We start from the raw sequence: 20269 nt of genomic DNA on the forward strand, positions 1-20269 counted from the left end.
CTTTCTGAGACACCCAGGAGCTGGTGGCCAAGGGGAGAAAGCCCCCTCCAGTCCCCCCAAATCACCCTTTTCCCAGGGTCCCAGAGCTGGGCAAACAGTCACCCTCCGCTAGAGGGAAATTCCAGGGTGACGGCTTATCTCCCGCACCGTTACAATAACCGATAAGCGGCTCCCATGGAATTTCCTTATAGTGCCGAATTGGGGATGTTTAAATAATGTATGGCGGGGGTGTCAGCGCACGGCTGGCGATTAGGAGCCGCGTTGACAGGTTGTTATGTTGTTACTAAAGAAATCGCAGGGCTGTGGGAACGCCTGGGGACAGCGCGGCGCCTGGACCCTCAGGCGCCAGCCCGTGCCCGCAGCCGGCAGGTGCCAGGTCTCTCGGCAGGGCACCCTGGGGACCCAGCCCTAATCGGCCCTGGGGCAGCTGAGCCACTGGTCGCCGTCCCCCCGCCCCGTCCCAAACGGGTGCTGGGGATGGGACAGAGGACCCTGCACCAGCACACCAGGGCCAAACGTGGGATCAGCAGCTCCCGGGCATGGAGGACAGCAGGTGGCATTCTGTGATGGTGGCTCAGCAGCAAAGCCCATCCCAGGGGTGTTGCCACCCCCAGCGTGTTTTTAACACTGGCCTGAGCACCCTTGGCTGCTCCAACTGGGCACCCCCAGCCTCCCCTTGTCCCCAGCATGGGTGATCTGTCACCCTGCGAGTGGGACACTGGATTTCCAGGGCTGGCAGCCCCAGCTTGGCCATGCTGACTTGTGTCACCAGCGGGAGTTGCCCTGGCCTCACGCATCACCAGCGCTGGGTGGCATTGCCACCCTCTGCCCACAGGCACAGGGCACCCTGCCATCCCTGGGTGACACCTGGGGATGGGGGGGGGTGGTGCCAGGCAGGGCCGTGGCACTCCCAGGCCATGCCATCGGTGCTGGGGCTGAGCCACTGTCCCCGCTGTCCCACCATGGCCCCCAAACCCCACGGGCACCGTCACCTGGGTGCGTGCAGCCGCTCACCCCGCAAACGCTGCCGTGCCTCGGGGAGTGGGTCCCGGTCCCGGGTGGGGTTGGGGCACTGGCGAGGTCACGCGTGTTCCTGCGGCCGGGTGCTGGGGCGTGCAGGGGGTGTGCACACGCATGACGGGGGGTGCGTTACACGTGTGCCAATGCACACGATGGCTGGCCCCACGGGCGTGCGTGAGCCCGGCTCTGTATGTGTACGTGTGTACGTGTGTACGTGTGTACGTGTGTGCATGCCCACGCGTGTGCCAGCAGGGCTGGGGGCGCGGGGCGTTGCGTGCCGCGGGGCTGTGTGCGGGGTGCCGGGTGTAGGCGGGGGCTGTGCTGGGCGGTCACCCGCGGGTGCCCCACGCCTGCGCTGCCGTCCTGCCGCAGCTGCGGGGCCCGGGGAGGGTCCTTGCGCGTGTCTCTACGCCCGTTCTGGACGCAGTTCCCGTTCCCGGTGCGAGTTCCGGTGCCAGTTCGGTTCCGGCCTGGTGCGGGTCCCGGTCCCGGTGTGAGTGATTCCCGCTGCGGCTTCGGGTGCGCTCTCGCTGCCGGGGCCGGGAGCCCCCGCCCCGTCCCGCCTCGTCCCGCCTCGCCCCTCCCCGGGAGAGGCGAGTCCCCGTCGCCCCGCCCCGGGGGCGTGTCCAGGGGGGCGTGGCGGGGCGTGGCGGGGCCGTCCCGGGCGCTGCGCGGCGCGGCGCTGCCGGGGCTCGGCGGGCGCGGGGCGGTGCGGAGCCGCCGCCGCATGGCGCGCGGGGCGGCGCGGGCCGGGGCCGGGGCCGGGGCCGGGGCCGGGGCCGGGGGGAGCAGCCCCGGCGCGGCGCCGCCGCCGCAGCGGCAGCAGCAGCAGCAGCAGCAGCAGCAGCAGCAGCAGCAGCAGCAGCGATCGGCCGGCCCGGGGGCGCGGGGGCGGCGGGGCCGGGCGATGGCGGCGGCGCTGTAGCCGCGGGGCCGGGGCCGGGCGATGGCGGCGGCGGCGGCGCGGCTGCGGGTGGCCCTGTGGGTGCTGTGGCAGCTGGCGGCGGCCGGGCGCGGGCTGGAGCTGGGGGGGCTGGAGGGGCCGCGGGGCCGGGCGGCGCGGTGCCAGCCCGTCGACATCCCCATGTGCCGGGGCATCGGGTACAACCTGACCCGCATGCCCAACCTGCTGGGCCACGAGAGCCAGCGCGAGGCCGCCCTGAAGCTGCACGAGTTCGCCCCGCTGGTGGAGTACGGCTGCCACGTCCACCTCCGCTTCTTCCTCTGCTCCCTCTACGCGCCCATGTGCACCGACCAGGTGAGCGCCAGCATCCCCGCCTGCCGCCCCATGTGCGAGCAGGCCCGCCACAAGTGCGTCCCCATCATGGAGCAGTTCAACTTCGGCTGGCCCGAGTCACTCGATTGCGGCAAGCTGCCCACCAAGAATGACCCCAATGCCCTCTGCATGGAGGCCCCCGAGAACGCCTCGGCCGCCGAGCCCCACAAGGGCCAGGGCATGCTGCCCGTGGCCCCCCGGCCCTGGCCACCGGGCACCGCCGAGGGCCGAGGACCCAATGGCCTGGGGGCCTGTGACAACCCCGAGAAATTCCAGTACGTGGAGAAGAGCCTCTCCTGTGCACCCAGGTGCTCCCCCGGGGTGGACGTCTACTGGTCCCGGGAGGACAAGGACTTCGCCTTCATCTGGATGGCTGTCTGGTCCACCCTCTGCTTTGTCTCCACTGCCTTCACTGTCCTCACCTTCCTGCTTGACCCCCACCGCTTCCAGTACCCCGAGAGGCCCATCATCTTCCTCTCCATGTGCTACAACGTTTACTCCGTGGCCTTCATCATCCGCTCGGTGGCAGGGGCTGAGAACATCGCCTGCGACCGGGAGAACGGCGAGCTCTACATCATCCAGGAGGGGCTGGAGAGCACGGGCTGCACCATCGTCTTCCTCATCCTCTACTACTTCGGCATGGCCAGCTCGCTCTGGTGGGTCGTCCTCACCCTCACCTGGTTCCTGGCTGCCGGGAAGAAGTGGGGACACGAGGCCATCGAGGCCCACAGCAGCTACTTCCACATGGCTGCCTGGGGCATCCCGGCCATGAAGACCATCGTCATCCTCACCATGCGGAAGGTGGCGGGGGACGAGCTCACGGGGCTGTGCTACGTAGGAAGCATGGATGTCAGTGCCCTGACTGGCTTCGTCCTCATCCCCCTCTCCTGCTACCTGGTCATTGGCACCTCCTTCATCCTCACGGGCTTTGTCGCCCTCTTCCACATCCGGAAGATCATGAAGACAGGCGGCACCAACACGGAGAAGCTGGAGAAGCTGATGGTGAAGATTGGGGTCTTCTCTATCCTCTACACTGTCCCGGCCACCTGCGTCATCGTCTGCTACTTCTACGAGCGGCTGAACGTGGATTACTGGAACCTCAGGGCCCTGGAGCGCGGCTGCCTGCACCTCCCCGGCCGGCGTGCCGCCAACTGCTCCTTGGAGGCCTCGGTGCCCACCGTGGCCGTCTTTATGCTAAAGATTTTCATGTCGCTGGTGGTGGGCATCACCAGCGGGGTGTGGGTCTGGAGCTCCAAGACGCTGCAGACCTGGCAGAGCCTGTGCAACAGAAAGCTGGGCATGAGGACGAGGGGCAAACCCTGCAGCGGGGTGAGCTGCGGGGGGGTGCACTGCCACTACAAAGCCCCCACGGTCATGCTGCACATGACCAAGACGGACCCGTATCTGGACAACCCGACGCACGTCTAGAGCAGGGGCTGCCCCCTCCCCAGGGACGGCGGCGCCGGGGGAAGCCGGCCTCACGGGTAAGGGGCGAGGGGATGCCGCGGGGGGGGCTGGGGCAGGGGCTGAGCGGCGGCGGGAAGGGGGGATGCACGCTGGTGGGGGGTGGCGAGGCGTGTTGGATGCCCCCCCCCCAATCCCGGCACCACTCAGCCCTGACAAGTAGCTGCTTTTTCCTAGAGGTTGTTTTGTTGTTGTTGCTGTTGCCAAATCCAGTGACTCTTCTAACGCTTTCTTTGGGGGGGGGGGTGGTGGGGACGGGGCAGGGAGGGGAATAATCCAGTCCGTGTTTATTTAATTCTGTAATTTATTTTAGATTTTTTTTTTTTTTTTTAATCATTAGCTGCGAGGAATGGAAAAAACAATAAACCCTGGATGTGTTATTTTAACCGAGCCTGGTGCTGTTTGGAGGAATGTGAGGGGCTCGCGAGTGGCCCCGTGGGATACCCCCCACCCCCGCCCCGGCTCAGCAGGTTGGGACCGCGTTCCCCGTGGGGCTGCGTGCCGGGCCCGAGGGGCTCTCGCTTTCCGCGTGCCGGTGGCAAGAGGGGCAGCGCGCTGTGCCGGGGTGCTGCTGGCTGCGGTGGGAGCGCGGTACAGGGGGGCTCCCCCTGTCCACCTCCCCCTGGGGCCATGGCTGGCACCCGCTGCCTCCCGGCTGGGGAGGAAGGTTTTCTTGCGCTGTCGCCCTAACGAATCATCTTTTCCACTCCGGGCTCTGTAGGTGATTGGCGTCGGTGCCATCGGTGCAGGCTCGGGCACAGGAGGCCGGGAGCCGGGGTGATGGGCTGGGGGCGCGGGACCTTGGGGCGGAGAGGGCTCGGCTTTGATGTCCCACACCGGACGCCACGGTGCGGGTAATGGAAACTTCTGGGCAGCTTTATTTATCCCTCGCTCCGGTTACAAGCCCAGCTCACCTTCCCCATTGTCCAGAGGGAAACCCAAGCTCAGCTGGTGCTCACCAGGGCTGGAGGGGGGGGTGGGGGGGCACCAGGGTGCCAGGCAGGCGGTGGGTGCCACCGTCCTCCCAGGCAGGGTGGCTCTGCTGGGGGCTCAGTGGTGGGGGCTGCTGCCCACCCTGCCCCACACGCCTTTGGGCGGGGGCAGCTCATCTCTGCAGAGGGTCGGTGGGGCCGGTTTGCCCCCGGGGATATGTTTGGTGGGTGCCCAGTGCTGGGCGGGGGGGGGGGGGCGGGCTCTGCGGGCAGCACGGGACCTGCGGCAGGCAGGGGGCTGGAGCAGGGACACGGGCAGCCCTGGTGATGCTGACTTGTCCATCGTCTAATTGCCCGTTAATTAGCCAGCCTGCAGGCTGGGGCTGTGCTGGGCCCCAGTGAGGGTCTCGGGGGCCTCCGTCCCTCTTACCCAGGCAGCAAGAAGCCAGCAAGGGACCCTCCTTTCAGCACCCAAATTAGCACCCGCTGCCTGCCCGCACCGACAGCCCCCGGCCCCTGCCCTGGCGAAGGCCTGGTGGCTCAGAGCCCCGCTAGGAGCTGCAGCCCAAGGAGAGAGGTGCGAGACCCGCCCCCCGAAGCGAGGGTGGCAGCAGGGGCTGGGTTTGGCAGCCCCTCGCCCTCCGCGGGGGCTTTGTACTGCCATGATTGATGTGGTGAAGCCCTTTCATCCACCCCCCCCGCCACCACCCCTGGGACAGCGGGAGAAGCCGAGCGACTGATGTGAGAAAAGCCTTCGCCTCCCCCGGGAGCAGGGGCAGCAGCCGAGGTGCAAAGGAGCTGGTGGCGGGGGGTGGGTGCTGAGGGGCTCACACCTGATTTGGGGTGCTGGGAGGCAGGCGTGCCCCTGGCCGGGCTGGGGGACACCCAGTCCCTTCCCTGGGATGATGGTGGTGGTGGTGGTGCCAGGGGAGGGACCCCTCTGGCCCCCAACTGCTGGGGGGGTGTGGGGGTGTCGCAGCCTCGTGGGCTCCCCCGGCTGCTATGGGAGGGTTTGTTTGGGCAGATAAAAGGGCCGTGACCTGAGGCAGGAGAGTCAATATTGGCTGCGGGACAGGCTCCAAAGTCCAGCCCGGGGAGCCTGGGGAGGGGTGGGCCCAGCCGCATCCCTGTGGCAGGGGTGCGGCCTGTGTGTCAGACCCCCTCCGGGGCTGCAGGCAGGCTGAGCCCTGAGCCAGCTCGGTGCATCTTTGGCTGGCGGGGCCAGCCCATGGCACAGCGATCGATGGTGCCGGGGCGTGCGCCTGTCACAGCCCGTGGCAGGGACAGCCTGTCCTTGAGCACCCTGGCTCCTGCCAGCTGCCTCGCGGGTACTCGCTTGGGTGACCCGTCCCACCGGGCCCCGCTATTGGGCCGCGGTGCCAGACCCCCACCCGCTATCAGCCCCAGCAGCCCAGTTGGCTCCACCGGAGGCAGCCAGCCCTGAGACAGAGCGTTTCTGTGGAGCTGGCCCCAAAACAGAGCTGCCCATTAGAAGGGCACCATGCAGGGGATGCTGCCTATCCCCTCATCACAGCCACTTTCAACCCTGGGCTGGGGAGGCTCAGCTCTCCCCCCTATCCCCTCCTCCCAAGCTCATCCCTGCATCCCGACTCCATCCTATTCGGAGCAGCCCCAAGGCAGCCAAGCCCCCGGCTCCAGCAGGGTTGGGGCAGCCACAGAAGCCCCTTGCAAGGGGCAAGCAGGGCTCAGTGCTGCCCCATCCCGGGCTGGCGGGGGTGGGGGGCAGCCCCCCAGCTTATGCACTGCTGCCTGGCCCCAGCAGCAGCAGCAGGAGGGAGAGTGCAGAGGCTGAGCCAGGGCTGCCACCGGGCTGGAGCGGGCTCAGGCCACCCACGGTCCTGGGCCAGCAAAGGGTGGTGTGCCTTATACCCCCTCAGCGCTCACTGCGCCGGGGCCGTTATCCCCCCTCTCAAGGCAGGACGAGGCCTCCAGGCTTTGAGCAGCAGAAGGAAAGTCACCGTGCTTGAGGAAGGTGGCAAAACTCCCAAGTTAGCCAGACTCTTAATTGGTTAATATTAATGATTAAGCCATCAAACCAAGGGGGGGGGGGGGGACCAAGCTCAAGCCTGCTGCACCCCTATGGCCTCTCCCTGAGGCTGTGCTGGAGCTCTAGGTGCCCCCCCCCGAGAAGTGTCACAGGTCAACCGTGGTGACATGGTGGGTGCAGCCAGGCTGGCAAGGGTCCCCCAGCCCATAGTGCCAGCGGGGAGCAGGGCCACAGCCGCCCGCCAGCCCCACATGCTGCCTGTCAGGCCTGGGGACAGCTATTTATAGCCCTTGCACAGGACACTAATGCCATGCTGAAGCCACTATAAAAAGCAAGGCTCCAAAAAGGTCTGGGAGCAGATGCTGGTGCGAGGTCTCCCCGCTGAGACCTGGAAACATCCCAGCATGGGTCACGCTTCGATTGGCCCAGGTCCTGTTGCACGCCCAGCAAGCCCAGCCACCTCTTGTGGAGGGGGGATGAGTCTTCTCCGGGGAAAGCAGCATCTCTCCATCACCGAGACCCTTCGAGCCCTCAAAACCCAGCAGGGAGGTTCCTCAGCCCAGCAGAGCTGGATGTATCTAGAGCACTCCCAGCTCAGCTCCTGAGCAAGGATGATGAAGACACCCAGAAAACCATCACACTCCGGGCAGTGCAGACGGAACTTTGGCCAACACCTTTGTTTCACAGCTGACAGGTTGCCCATCAGCACAGGTCCATCGCCTCCTCGGGGCGTTGCTGCCTTTGTATCTCGGTAGGTCAGAGTGCCCAGCGTGGCCTTGCTGGGCTGCCAGAGACCAGGATGGCGGGCGAGAGTTGTGCCTTCCGAGACACAGTGAGGTCCTCGCTGAGCCGCAGTTGCAAAACACACATGACCAAACCGAGGGAGGCAGTTTTGATGGCCACGCAGCCAGGCAACCCTGGGGTGAAACAGCAGAGACATTTCAGCTTCACCACCACCCCCTTGTATTCCCTTCAGGAGAGCTCCCCAGTGCCGCCCTGCATGCTGTGGCAAGAGGACAAGTGTCACGCTGGCAGCCAAGGGACCGAAAGGGCTGGCCAACCCGTCCTGCAGCCTGGTGACCTCCCACTACCCAGGGGCAGAAGGAGCAGAGCCCCATCCCTCGTCTCCGGGGAGGCCAATGAAGAGGGCCAGCTCCAAGCACACACATCCCCAGCAGCACAGCTGAGGAAGGGTGGTGTGCGAGGGCAGCCCCACCGCAGAGGGCATGGCACAACCCGGCTGCGGTAGCAGGAACGGAGGCAGGGCCCAGGTGCTGGTATAACCAAACCTGAGCAGAGCGTGGCCAAGGCAGCAGCTCTCCGGAGCTGCAAGCTTACCTGACCCGGACTCGCCGTTCCCTTGATCCCTTGCCCTGTGGCTCCCTTTTCCCTCCGTAAGGCAGCGACAGCACGTTTTGATGGGGGCTCCGGGGAAGGCAGAGGCAAGACATCCTCCACCATCCCACATGAACACAGGGCACCCGCAAAGGACTCGCTGCAAGCCAGTTTTACAAACACAAGTACATAATGTTTATTTTTAAGTTTCCAATTTATTACAAGTACAGCCCTTAGCAGAAACTCCCTCCCCCCCAAAATGACATTTATTTTTTAAAAAACGTACAGTTCCAAAGGTTTCACCGTGTAAGACCTGCAGAAAGTGTTCTCTATGAACGGGACAAAACGAAGCCTCTGAAGGGGACGTGCGAAATACAAACGTCAGTGCTATTCTGTGGGGCAGGGAGCTGAGGCTGGGCGGAGGGGAAGAGGGAGGTGGCTGGAAACCTGCCTTGTCTCTGCAGACATCGACAGTCCGGAACTGAAACAAATACCTGTTAAAAAAAAAAACAAAAAAAAAAAAAAAAAAAAAACCAAACAAAAACCCACCCTAAAAAGTTCATAGAACTAGGCTGCAATTTTTAATCAATGATTCTTTTCTTCTCAAATCACAGGAGCTGCAACAAGCTGCCTTTGCTTTTCTGTTACAAAACCAGTACAGAGCAGCCCTGTTGCTGGTTTGTTCCAAATTGAAGACTTCTATAATAAAAAGTTCGAGCCCTGACTCTATGATCAAAATGTGTCACGAGGGAGAGGTGATAAAAAAAACCAAAAAACCAACAACACACCCTTTTCCTAGAGAAAAGGCAGTATCTTGGGCAGCAGGACCCGCTGCGGGGGCCGCGGCAGAGCAGCCTCCCAGCAGGATTGAGCTGGTCACTGGTGCGGGACGGTCCTCATGGCGCTGGGGGAGTACGAGGGAGGTGAGCCAGGGAAGGTATTACTATAAAACACGGTGAGAGCGTGGCTAGAGAGGGACTGGGAGACCCCCCGGCAACAAGTCCCCTGGTGTAACTCCAGCTACTGGTAGGAAAATGAGTTTTAAGAGGGGGGGGAAATATAAAGCAAACACGATTTCATATAAACTGTACATGTGCCAAAGCAAGACAACGGTATCTTACAGGTGTTCTTTGTACAAGATCACAGCTAGAAACAAGCCACTTTTAACTAGAAAATTAATTTAAAAAGTTACACAGACTGTGTTTCTGCTGCTCCCCTTGCCCTGGAGCTCCCTACGGGGCATGCAGAAAACCATGCTCTCCAGTATGCTTCTGGCACTCGGTTCATCCAATGGGCTACTTGATTGTGTGCTGTTCAAGGTGAGCAGGGAAGCCAACCGCCTCCTCTTTGCCGTGTACATGTGAAGAGCTGAGCTCAGAAGAGCTCTCTTTGGAGCACAACCTCCAGAGATCGCTCCCCGAGAAGGGAGAGTGGGGGAAAGCAAGAGCACCGTGAAGCCAGTTGTGTCGGGATGCTGGTGAAAGCCGTATCTCCATAAATGTAAGTGCTTGCTTGCCCTACGCAGCCCTTCACTGGGGGCTCAAAATTAACACCATATAAATATATACATACAAGAACTAGCAGCCCATTGGCCTGATCGCACCCAGTCCTTCCATGAAGCAATACGATCCCTCCCTGTACCAGCTCAAGGCTGGTTTCACATCACAGGCAGCAGACGGCACCCGCCAGGCTCCGGCGCTGGCTGCTTGTGGAGGGGAGGAAGTGGCTCATCCCAAGGAAGCCGACAAGAGCCTGAGCTGGAGTAGGCTTCGTGCTCCCCTGCCCAGCCAGGCTTTGGCCAGGTCTTCCCCTCCCCTCCCACCTTCCCCTCCTAGCAGGACAGACTCGTTCAGAGCTTTGTGGATTTTGCAGGAAGCAGTAAGTCATCTCTGCTCACTCAATGGATGACCAAATACTTGAGGAAATTGCAGAAAAATTAAAACTAGGACGGGCCAAAGGGAAGGCTGGGTTAACAGAAAAGTGCCCGCTGCTTCCCAGCTCCCTCCAGACAACCCATCCTGCCGCCCGACAGCACCAGAAGGCCTGTTCCAGCTCTGGCTCTCCCCCCAGTCTCCCCATCCCTCATTTCTTCCTTTTCCGCCCCCGGGAATGTTCAAGGGGCTCTGACTCACTGTCCCCTTCTTGCTCCTCCAGTCCCTGGCACCTGGCAGAGAGCTTCTTGCGTTTCCTGCGTGCATACGTGTGGCCAGGCAGGTGTTTGTGCACCATGTCAATCAAACACTGTTCCGTCTTCTCCAGGCAGGACAGTACGTGACTCTTGTTCTGGTTGTAGCACTCGGCATTGGAGAACACTTGCTTGATGTCGGAGAGGAACTCCTGCACGGAGCGGTAACTGCCACAAGAGCACTTGCTCTGCATAGTCTGGAAGTCCATAGGGTTGCTGATGACCTCAAAGTAATCTTCGGCTTCCTCCGTGGTCACTGGCTCCCTGCCGAACGAAGAGCCACAAAGATAGGAGGAAAATGACGGCGCCGGCCGCACGCAGTGCAGAGCTAGAGAGGAGTGACAATCACCCCCACCCCCTTTGCTTGAGTGGCAGCCCCAGCCTGCACCCCCCCCAGCGCCACAACAAACCCAAGCAGCACCTCGACAGCGCTATGGATGCGTCAGCCCCATGGAGGCCACAGCATGATGACAGGAAGGACAGCAGCTCATCCTTCTGCCCAGGCACAGGGACTGGCATGTGGCAGGTACAGCTGCCTTCTCTGTCACGCTGCCCACAGAGCGCCCTGCAAACCCTGGGGGCTGCAGAAAGCACCCACCCCAGCCTCCCCTCTTCGGCCCATAGCCTACCACCCTGTTCCACCACCTCCAAAGGGTCCCACTTCTTCAGTCCAGCAGAGGACTGACAGCGTGTGGTGGTTTCTTTCGGAGCAGAAACTCCCCTTCTTCCCATCCACAACTTGGCTTTTGAAACCCCGGTCTCGCAGCCAGCAGGTGGATCCAGCAGGACTGCAGCACGGCCAGCCCACACCTACACGCTCCTGCAGACAGTCCTGCACCCGCAGAGGAGGCGGCCACCTGCCCTCACCTGAAGGGCCAGCTAAAGCGGTACTTGATCAGCTTGCTGAGGATTTCCTCACATTTCTGCAACTCGAGGTTTTGGCGACGCGCTGTCTTCTTTGTTTGAAGGACCTGCCCACACAAAGGATGCTGTTAAAGGGAGGGGAACCCACTACAGGCTTTAGTGTTCAGCAAACAGTTTTGAGGCCAGAGAAACTGGTTCTTAGCAGAGCTTTTCTTTTCAATCCTCTCGCTTACAAGCTAGCGTCTCAAGGGGTGGGCGATATGTAGAGCTGCCGCAGAAACAAAGTTCAAGTCTTTCAAATGCAGCCGTCTTCCACAATAATCAAGAGGCAAACTGCTCTGCTGTGGGACCTTTGATGGTAACAGCCAAGACACGCAGTGGCAGCTTGAGTTACAGAACGGGAGCCACATCCAGAAGCTCCGATGGGAATAGCTCACAAGCAGCCTGTCTTTTCTCCGTGGGCAGCAAGCTTTTTCAAGATGGGTTCAAAGACAGCACGGTCAAAACAAGCAGCCAAAGAATAAATGACAGCAAATGGAGAGCGTATATTCCCTCTCCCTGCCTCCTCCGAGCCCCTGGCGGACAGCACGCGAGAGGGAGAAAGCACTTGTGCTGCTGTACTGACACTGCCGAGCCAACCATGCCATTTTAAATACCAAAGAGCAGCTGATGCCTGGAGCACTGCTGTCCCACACACGGGCTGAACACAAGGTCAGCTGTTCGCCCAGGGATCCGCAGTGGGTCAGCCACCAGCACAGGGACATCCCTGCAGCTCGGAGCGCACAGCTCACAAGGCATTGCTGCTTAGGGTACGTCAGATGACGGGAAGGCTCCACAACACAGGGCGCTATTCCTGAGCCAGCTTCGATCTATTCTCAGGACAAACAGCAAGTGCAAGAGCCTCAGCACAGTCCCCTTGCCTAAGTCAGTGTTTTGTCAAAGACCCTGACCCAGCTGTTCCACTAAGATTTTCCCCACGTGAACATCCCTCTCAGCTGCCTGTGGCAGCCCATGCTGTGCTCGCCGGCTGGGTTGCTCTCCAGTCTGTAACACAGACCGGCTAAAAGGGCCCACCAGACAGCTCACCCCACCCAGCGTAAGCAGCAGTGAACCCAAAGGCTGCGATCAAGAGCACTCTAGAAGAGTGAGAGGATTCACCAGCACTAGTAGCGCTGCCCAGTGGACAGATGGCAGATCTAGCACAGAGGCTTGTGATGTGGGCTACGGGCTAGAGTATCCTCACGTATCCTCTGCGGTGCGTCCCTCCCCAGGACAAGCAGCACAGCATGCTGCAGCTCCACCCTGCCTAGAACGCACAGGATTGCTCTGTTCAGGAGCACAAGGCTTTATTCTTTAAATGTCAAGTGAAACCTAAACCAGCCAAATTATGTCCTGGAGGTTGGGGAGTGACCATACGGACAACAACTGTCAGAAAATGGCCAAGACTGGGGAGCAAGGGTCCAACATTGCTGGCATTCTCTGACCATCCAGGACCCCCTCAGTCCCCCCACCTCTCTGTGGAGACATATGGAGACTATTTAAAACCCTTTAACAAGCTGCAAGCTGCCTGCTACTCAAGGGGGACAATGTGTGAAAGCGGCTGGGGAAAGATGCCTGGCATATCTGCGCTCTGTTTGTACCGGGCCCTTAAGGATATGCCTCCTTTGTTAACCCGCTCCCAGCCCAGCCCAATACGATTCAGGGTATTTCTTTGGGAAGGGGAGGAAGCGTGACACCTGTTTCATTTATAACTCGTGATGTGAGCAGCCTCGGGGGAGCAATTTGTCTCTTACCAGCTCATCAATGTCTGCGCCGTTGACAGGTGCAGCCCGCTGCCGGGGTCCCCTGGCAGGGTGCAGTGACTGCTTCTTCCTTTGGTGCCTTCCTTGCCTCGAGGAGTACATGGCTGTGCTCTGCTTGCCCCGGGCTGCCTTTCTGGGTCTCACTGAAACATATAAGCCATGGGCTTAGAGGAATGAGTCAACCTGGAAGCGGAGATCACAAGCCCTTTGCCCAACTGTACACACCAGGCAGACCCTGACCCCCAGCGCAGAGGAGCTTGCGAGCCCCCAGCTGATGGCAGCTCCTCGTCAGCCCGTCCTCACTCAGCACATGCTCATGTCAGCTGTGCTCTCGATACCCTCTCCAGATGAGATACGTGGGTAATCGCCTCCCGCCCAAAGAGGCCGCTGCTGTCTGGCAACAGCCTTCTGCTAAAGGGTGGTCACGCACGCCAGCCAACGGCACTGGCAGACTCTCGAGCTCCAAGGGAGACCCGGGAGCTCCCAGCCCCTCTGCCGCAGGCAAGGCTTGCCCAGGGCTGTAACAGCAAGCCCCCTTGCCTGCAGAACCAAGTGCTGAGACCCCCGATGCATCGAGACTTGAGGGAGGGCAGGGGAAGCAATGCAAGGACAGACGGTCATCTCAAATATAACTGCAACATCCTTTCTGAAAACATCCTTTCTGGGAGCAGAAACTTGCCGTTTCCCTGGTCTCCTGCTGCCCCCTTGCTCCTCACCACTTTGGGAATGGGCGCTTTTCCGAGCATTTACAAGTGGCCCACACAGCAGGATAAGCCAGCTGCTAAGCCCCCCTGAAAAGTGAACTGTGTGCAGGGGGAGTGTCAAGTTACTGCAGCCAGGAGCTGCTCCACGTGCTGCAAGTGGGAAACAATAGGATTTTATTCCCCGAGACTAGGGCTGCTGCATTATATCCCACAGAAAGGCAGTCGCCTGTTTGTTAGTCTGCCTGTCAGAGCTTCCCACTGATGGAAATGCAAGCGTGCTGACGCACTCCCTCGTCTTAAGTTTCTCCCATGACCCCTCTGTATCAGGAGAATGTGGTGCTGGTCGTCTTCCCCAGCCAAGCTCCTTCCACCTGGTCACAAGTGTTTCAGCAAGCCGCATCCAGCACACTGTAGCACTTCATCTGCGGCCTCTAATCCAGCCCTGGCCAATAAATCATCTTGCTGGGCCTCCCGCAGGAGCAGCGTGCGTCGGGGCAGTGGGACGTCTGCCTGCTGTCGCTCTGCGTGTGTGTCAAGCGCGCGGCACGTGTTAAATGTCTGACAATCCAACATTCTAGGATATATCCCTTAGGATAAATGCCACGAGGATTAATGGGACTTCTCTATTAAAACAAAAGTTTTCCACAGTGACCTTTCCATGTTAATGCTCTTTAAAACCAGGGGTTGCATTTAGCACTTTATTTTTAGTGACTGTAACCCTCTTTTGCTATTGTTTGGAAACCTTGGCTCAGCTCCTGACTTGGCCAAGCAACATAGGCTGAACACACTCCAAGTGTGGACATGGATACACCGCAGGACAACAAGCAGCGTACATGGCCAGGGTATCAGTGCACATCCCCGAAACCAGAATAAAGCAGGGGAATCAAGACTGATAGACCTGGATGGAAACCCTTGAAAGAACATGGGATAATCCTCTGGGTCCCACCATCTGCCCTGGTTAAGACATCGTGAAGTTAATTTTATGTCAGTCAAGGGCATTTTGACAGACAGCAAATGCTGGCAGGGCGCCATTTCAAGATTGATCTTTTCAGTGCATGAAGTTGCCCAAATGAGACAGAGTCAAATTCCCCTAAAAACAAAGTGGATACACATACTAAAAAGCGGTTAAGTGGAGAAACAGTCATCGAGGAGTCTAGAAAATGCTATTTTATTCCACTCAGCTGCCCAGGAACGAGCCAGTTAGGCGTCCCGAGCGGTCTCTGTGTGCAACCAGAGGGTGCTGGCAGCCCAGGCCACACTGCACCTCGAGTGCTGTGCCTTCCCACGGGAATGGGGACAGGAAGTGCTAGTCCTACTATTTGAAAATGTCTCCTTGCCAAATCACTAGAAATCCTGCATTTAAGAGGTTATGAGCTGGTGGGAAGGGAAAAAGCAAGGAAGAAGGGGTTGTAGTTAAAGCTCTGCAAGCACCTATTAACAGCATTCAGTTTACCAACAAACCCCACAGGCAGCAACTGCCAACAGCGGTAAGTGCCAATGCTGTTGCCTCACCCTGCCCTGCTCAGAGGCTGCCGCACCTCGCAGCAACCGTAACAGTCTCAGCAGCGTTCCCAGGGGAGTGACTGGGCAGCGAGCGAGAGCTCACTGCAATTTCAATCTTTGCCAGTGCTGCCCCTACTGCAAAGGGATGAGGAGTTTGCTCCAGCTGCCCAGGTAACGCCCAGCACCACCACAGCCTTCCCCTGTGGCATCTCCCACTGTCTCCAAGTAAGAATCTGTTCTGTGTGAGGAAAACCACAACTCGCAAGTAGGATCCATACTTTAGACACTGAAGGCAGAGCCTTAATATTTTCTGTTACTTTCCTGTACGGTCAAAGCCTTACATTTCAGTCCAGCAACTTCATAATCTTCTTCCTCCTCTTCTTCCTCCTCAGCATCTGGTTCATCAGAAGCTTCCTCACCTTCTCCATCTTCATCTTCAACAGAATCCTCTGCATAGTTCCTAGAGTAAGGCAGGTAAACACATTTGTTGTACCAGAGCCTGAGCATCAGAGGCCCTGGGTGTACTATTTGTTCACGGGCAGAGTTAGCCACCTCAATATAAAATAAACACCCAGTCTCAGAGTGAAGCAGTCTGCCCTGTTTCAGAGGGTATCAAAAGTTGTAGCTACAGTTAAAAGGGCACTTCCCAGTCTACTGTCTGCATATCTGGGCTGAAAATCCCCAGCAGCTGAAACTATGTTTTTTTGCTGTTCTAGGCACCTTGGCCAGGTGGTAACGGATTTTGAGAGTGTGATTGCTCTGCAGTCACTCCACCCCGAGAGGATGTGTTGCTGTTTTACCGAGGTCTGCAGGCCTGGCCTAAGGAGTTTCAAAAAAAAAAAAAAAAAGGGGGGGGGGTTGTTTCTGCTGGAATATTTTCCCATTATCTCCTTCCACTGTCATGCCACTTGCACGTGCACTACAGGAAACCGACCTCTTTTAGTATTATTCACAGCTAAGCTTGTATTTATTAGTGAGCAGAGTGTCAGACTTCTGTGCTGATGTCAGAAGCCACAGAGACTCTGCCCAGGACAGTTCCAACTTCTCGCATGTGGCTGTCAAAGCATTCAAACAATTACAAAATCAGGAAAACCAAAACTGCATTCATAGACAAAAGGGGAGAAAGGCAAAGCTGTTGTGGGAGTCTCAATCCTCTGGAGAAAGAGGATCTTGAGCAGTAAAAGGAATAAGCTCCCACAGTACGGGAAGGGGTGGGGGGGCAAAAGTGCTCCCAGCCTGACATTTTTTCCCTGCCTCAGCTGAGATAAGAGCAGAAGGCAGATAACAGGACAGGTGTTACCCCACCTGATGGCTCTCGTCCAGGAGCCAAGCAGCTTGCAGGTGACTCTGCCACATCAAAGTAAGTATGATCTCAGGCTAGAACAGCTGCATTGAAGCCCTGTCATTTTTGTGCAAGCCTGATGAACTCTTAAATGGTGCCCAGGGAGTAAAGTAATACTTTTAAGGCCATACACCACCTGTGCGTTACAAGCTAGTACACCTCTTATTGTGCTGCCGCTCTGGAAGGGAGGATCTGTTGACTGCTTATGCTTCAGATGCCATTTGATAGCCTCACCTCGCTGACAAGCGGGTACGTGAAAGCACAGAGTCACAATCAGCAGAAGACATAAAATTGTGAACAGAAAAATACATCGCCCAAACATGTAACTTCCAGTGGGCAATTCAAAAAACAATTCAACCCCTCGCTGTCAGGAGGCAACTACTAATTTCTGCTGCACAGAACAACATGGATTCCCCCTCAAACCCTGTTCCCTCCATAGCCCTATAAACCTTAAGAAGGCAGGAGTCCTTATCAGGTCTAGAAAACCATCAGAGCAGCATTTTGTAGCCTGATTTTTAGTAGCACAGTAGGGGCCGAGCGGCAGCCTGGAGTAATGCCTGCTCTAACTTGACAAGAACACAACAGTAACTCAGGCCAGCAGACTATAGAGCTGCAGTGCTACCAACTACACTCCCCACAATGAAAAAACAATCTCACTAACTGCTCGGCCGAAGAAAACGACAGCCCTTAGCGCATCCGATTTTGCCTAATGTTTTGTGCATGTTTTCACTGCCAAACTGAAGTTATTTATTAAAACCCCTGAAGCTGTCATGGGTCAGGTCAGTACAACACAGGTGTGCTAGAGTTACAGCCTGAAAAAAATGGCTTTTCTATTGTTCCAGTGCTGTTAACTAGGCTGTTTCAAACCTATTAAAGGGGCTCTGTCTCAGGCTGTTTTGGTCATCTCGTGAAAGCACAGCTAGAGCTGTGCAGCAGCGGCAAGGCAAAGGAAAGGAGGGTCACTCACCTGTCCCGTGAGCTGCGCCGGGCAGTAGAAGGCTGGCATGCTGGGCACTGCCATTCACCGTCTGGAATCTCATAGAGCGCTGGTCTCAGACAAAAGAGGTGGAAGGCTTTGTTACACTCGTCACACAGGATCAGCTTGTCATCCTCACCTAGGAGAGTACAACTTACTTGTAACCATGTGCCGCAGCCTCGCTCAACCTGAGAAGCAGAAGCTGCTGCAGTGCTGGAGGTCAGGACAAAGCGAGAGAAAGATGCAAAGTGCCCTCTGACGGCAGGGACCCTTCCTTCTCTGTTCCACCATTGCAGTGGAAACCAGCAGCATTTAAAAAAACCAACAAAACAATGCAAAGTCCCGTGCCCTGCAAAGATTTCGCTTGAGGCAAAGTTAGAAACCTGCCCAATAGGTCCCACCTCGGCTAAATCTCAAGCCAAACACAGGGAAAGAGAAATTCGCTGCAAAGATGCCCAAGAGCCTAGCAAGAAGCTATAAATGCAGCTATTCTTATTCTAGCCTTAACCTGGTCAACCTGCACAGCATCTTCCTTCTACTTAAGGCGGGAAGCCTACAAAGAAAATCAGTATGCAGCAGAATTAGCCTCTCTGTGCTCCTCACTGATGCAGGGAAACGGGGAGCCAGTCCTGAGCCAGCTATTTCATCTACTGAAGAGGAAAAAAAGGAGAGTGCAGAGAGCTTGCCAGCATGTCTCTTTCTCTAACATCCCAATTCTTAAATTCTGTTAAACTATAAACCTGTTAAGTCTCGGGTGAGCCCCCTCCTACATGTGCCTAGAATCCCCTCTCGACAGTAGACAGGACACTTTTTGCATTGGTTTGGAATATCCCTGAGGCTCCACAGTGAAGGAGGATATTGCGCCGTATTTCTCTGAAGAGGTGGATGGCATAGCCTTTTGGTAAACAAAAGTGGCCCAGCATTCCCCCAGAGGTCTGTCTGCCCTCATTTCCCACTACTGTTTCAGCAAATAGAAAAAGTGAGACAAAGAGCACACGATGAGGCAGAATGTACTACCAAGCTCTTTCCTCCAGGCTTCCATCCAAAAGGAGAGGTTATGGCAGAACAAATACTAGTACTCCGTCACTGGTGACACCCCTGCTGCTTCCCCCTCTGCTTGCAAGACTCTAAAGCCCTTCGTCCTATAATGCATACAGAGACGGTGATCCCTTGGCACCTTTTCGGTTACTTTCCCAGCCTTAGCAGAGCAGCAGCCAAAGGCACGTAGCTTCATTTCTCTGCTCTCACACAAGAGGCAAAGAGTTTCCTGCTTGCAGCTCCTCAAGCCCACCCTAGCCTCAAAGTAGCGTCACAGAATCACCATCCCACCTCGCTCTCTCCCACGTGACTACAAAGGATAACAACCTTCCCAACCTCTCCTCGCTCATTCCTGCTGTAAAAGATGGGATTAACTGACAAGGCTCAGAGACTTGAAAACCATCCCAACTCAAAAATGAAACCAGGGAATGGACAGTGGCACAAGGGTTCCCAGAAGGATTTGTAGATGACTTGTGTCCAAGTACCCTAAATATCCAGGGGATAGCAGCTCTGCAATGTTCTGCAAGACTGTGTACTGTTTTCGTAAGAATGGTTTATTGGAGCCAGGGTCAAACGCTTCTGTGAGATCAATGCTTCTGACTGTAAATCCTGATGTCCAAAACTCAAAATACAGCCAAAGACAGAATGACAGACTACAAGGGCATGTTGCCTAAGCAGGGCATGGAGAGGTGACAGCGTCCGACTGTTACGCAGGCTTGGGGCAGGAATGCATACCTTTCTTGCGACACACTTTGCATCTGGCATTCTCTGCCGACATATCCCACTTGATACAGGCATCCAGCATCCCGAGCAGCACGTGCATACGGGAGAAGGTCTGGGCCTCACGGATTGCTGTCTTCCACTTCTCCATGGCTGAAGCAACCTGCAGACAGACCTAACAACTTACAACGAAGCACACAGACAGAGCTCACTACAGCCCGAAGATGTTTTTATATCCTTTAGCTGGGGCCCTTAATAACCAAAGCTCGACTCTGTATTTCTTTCCTTCTATATAGCCTCAGCAGTCCTATTTGTGGTTTATCCATAACCAGCCTCACTGGATCAGACAGTTTGTTCTTAACAGTAGAGCTCTTTTGCATTTCACGGCCAGGTTGAAACACCTACGTGAGCTCCACTAAATTCTTGCTCTGAAAGTCTAACCCAAATAATCATCAGGCTAAGAAAATAAAAGGCAGAAATCTAGCACTGTAAAACACGGGATGAAAGTTAGGAGACAGCTGGCAACACCCCCCGAGCGTGGGGGCTCGGAGCAGCCTGTGCTGCCCTCCAGTGGGTGCTGCAGACACGGAGAGCATCACCCAGACGGACCACGCGCTTGGTCCTCCTGGTCCTCTCAGCTGCTCAGCTGGCAAAGGGGACCGGGACATCAGCGACAATCAGGTTTGACAGGCAAAGCGTTTGGAGCACCAAATATGAAACCAGCCGCTTTCCTGAGACAAGATGACCTCAGCGCACGTGAAATCCCAGAATTAGCTGCAACTGAGGACGAAAGCTTTAAACCTGAGATTTGCATCAAGGCAACCGCTGGAGTCTGCAGACAGCAAGCCACATGCGAAGTCTCCAACTCAGCTCTGGAGGTTTAGAAACAACACTGGAGTAAATCGGAAGTGCACCAGAACAGAGAAGTAATCCAGAGCCACCGCGTGCTCAACTCCAACGTTAATCCTTTGCTTTACAACAATGAGGCGGTGGCCTAGACATGACAGGGACATAATGGGACTCGAGTGAATGTTCTTCTACCCCAGAAGAATGAAAAAACAAGCAGTTAAGTGTCAGATGGGAAAATCTAAACTCTGCAG

The 20269-nt window shown here is 57.2% G+C and overlaps 2 protein-coding genes across 2 annotated transcripts in view; one reads left to right on the top strand and one right to left on the bottom strand.

Annotated features, from left to right (window-relative positions):
• The first annotated feature begins 1876 nt into the window (after nucleotides 1–1876).
• On the top strand, nucleotides 1877–4146 carry FZD9 (frizzled class receptor 9). Its single transcript, XM_074595560.1, has 2 exons — nucleotides 1877–3780; nucleotides 4101–4146. The coding sequence occupies exon 1, from the start codon at nucleotides 1967–1969 to the stop codon at nucleotides 3722–3724; it is 1758 nt and encodes a 585-aa protein (XP_074451661.1). The 5' UTR covers nucleotides 1877–1966; the 3' UTR covers nucleotides 3725–3780; nucleotides 4101–4146.
• Nucleotides 4147–6851: 2705 nt separating this feature from the next.
• The window catches only part of BAZ1B (bromodomain adjacent to zinc finger domain 1B), a 52209-nt gene continuing 38791 nt past the window's right edge, over nucleotides 6852–20269 (bottom strand). The window contains exons 14-19 of the mRNA XM_074593725.1: nucleotides 19185–19332; nucleotides 17403–17550; nucleotides 15435–15553; nucleotides 12878–13029; nucleotides 11088–11191; nucleotides 6852–10484 (exon numbers count right to left, since the gene is read on the bottom strand). Of these exons, the coding sequence (XP_074449826.1) occupies nucleotides 10118–10484; nucleotides 11088–11191; nucleotides 12878–13029; nucleotides 15435–15553; nucleotides 17403–17550; nucleotides 19185–19332 (1038 nt within the window). The 3' untranslated portion in view covers nucleotides 6852–10117. The remainder of the gene's footprint in view (nucleotides 10485–11087; nucleotides 11192–12877; nucleotides 13030–15434; nucleotides 15554–17402; nucleotides 17551–19184; nucleotides 19333–20269) is intronic.

The sequence above is a fragment of the Larus michahellis genome, chromosome 7 (genome assembly GCF_964199755.1).
Source record: "Larus michahellis chromosome 7, bLarMic1.1, whole genome shotgun sequence".
Taxonomy (NCBI): Eukaryota; Metazoa; Chordata; class Aves; order Charadriiformes; family Laridae; genus Larus; species Larus michahellis.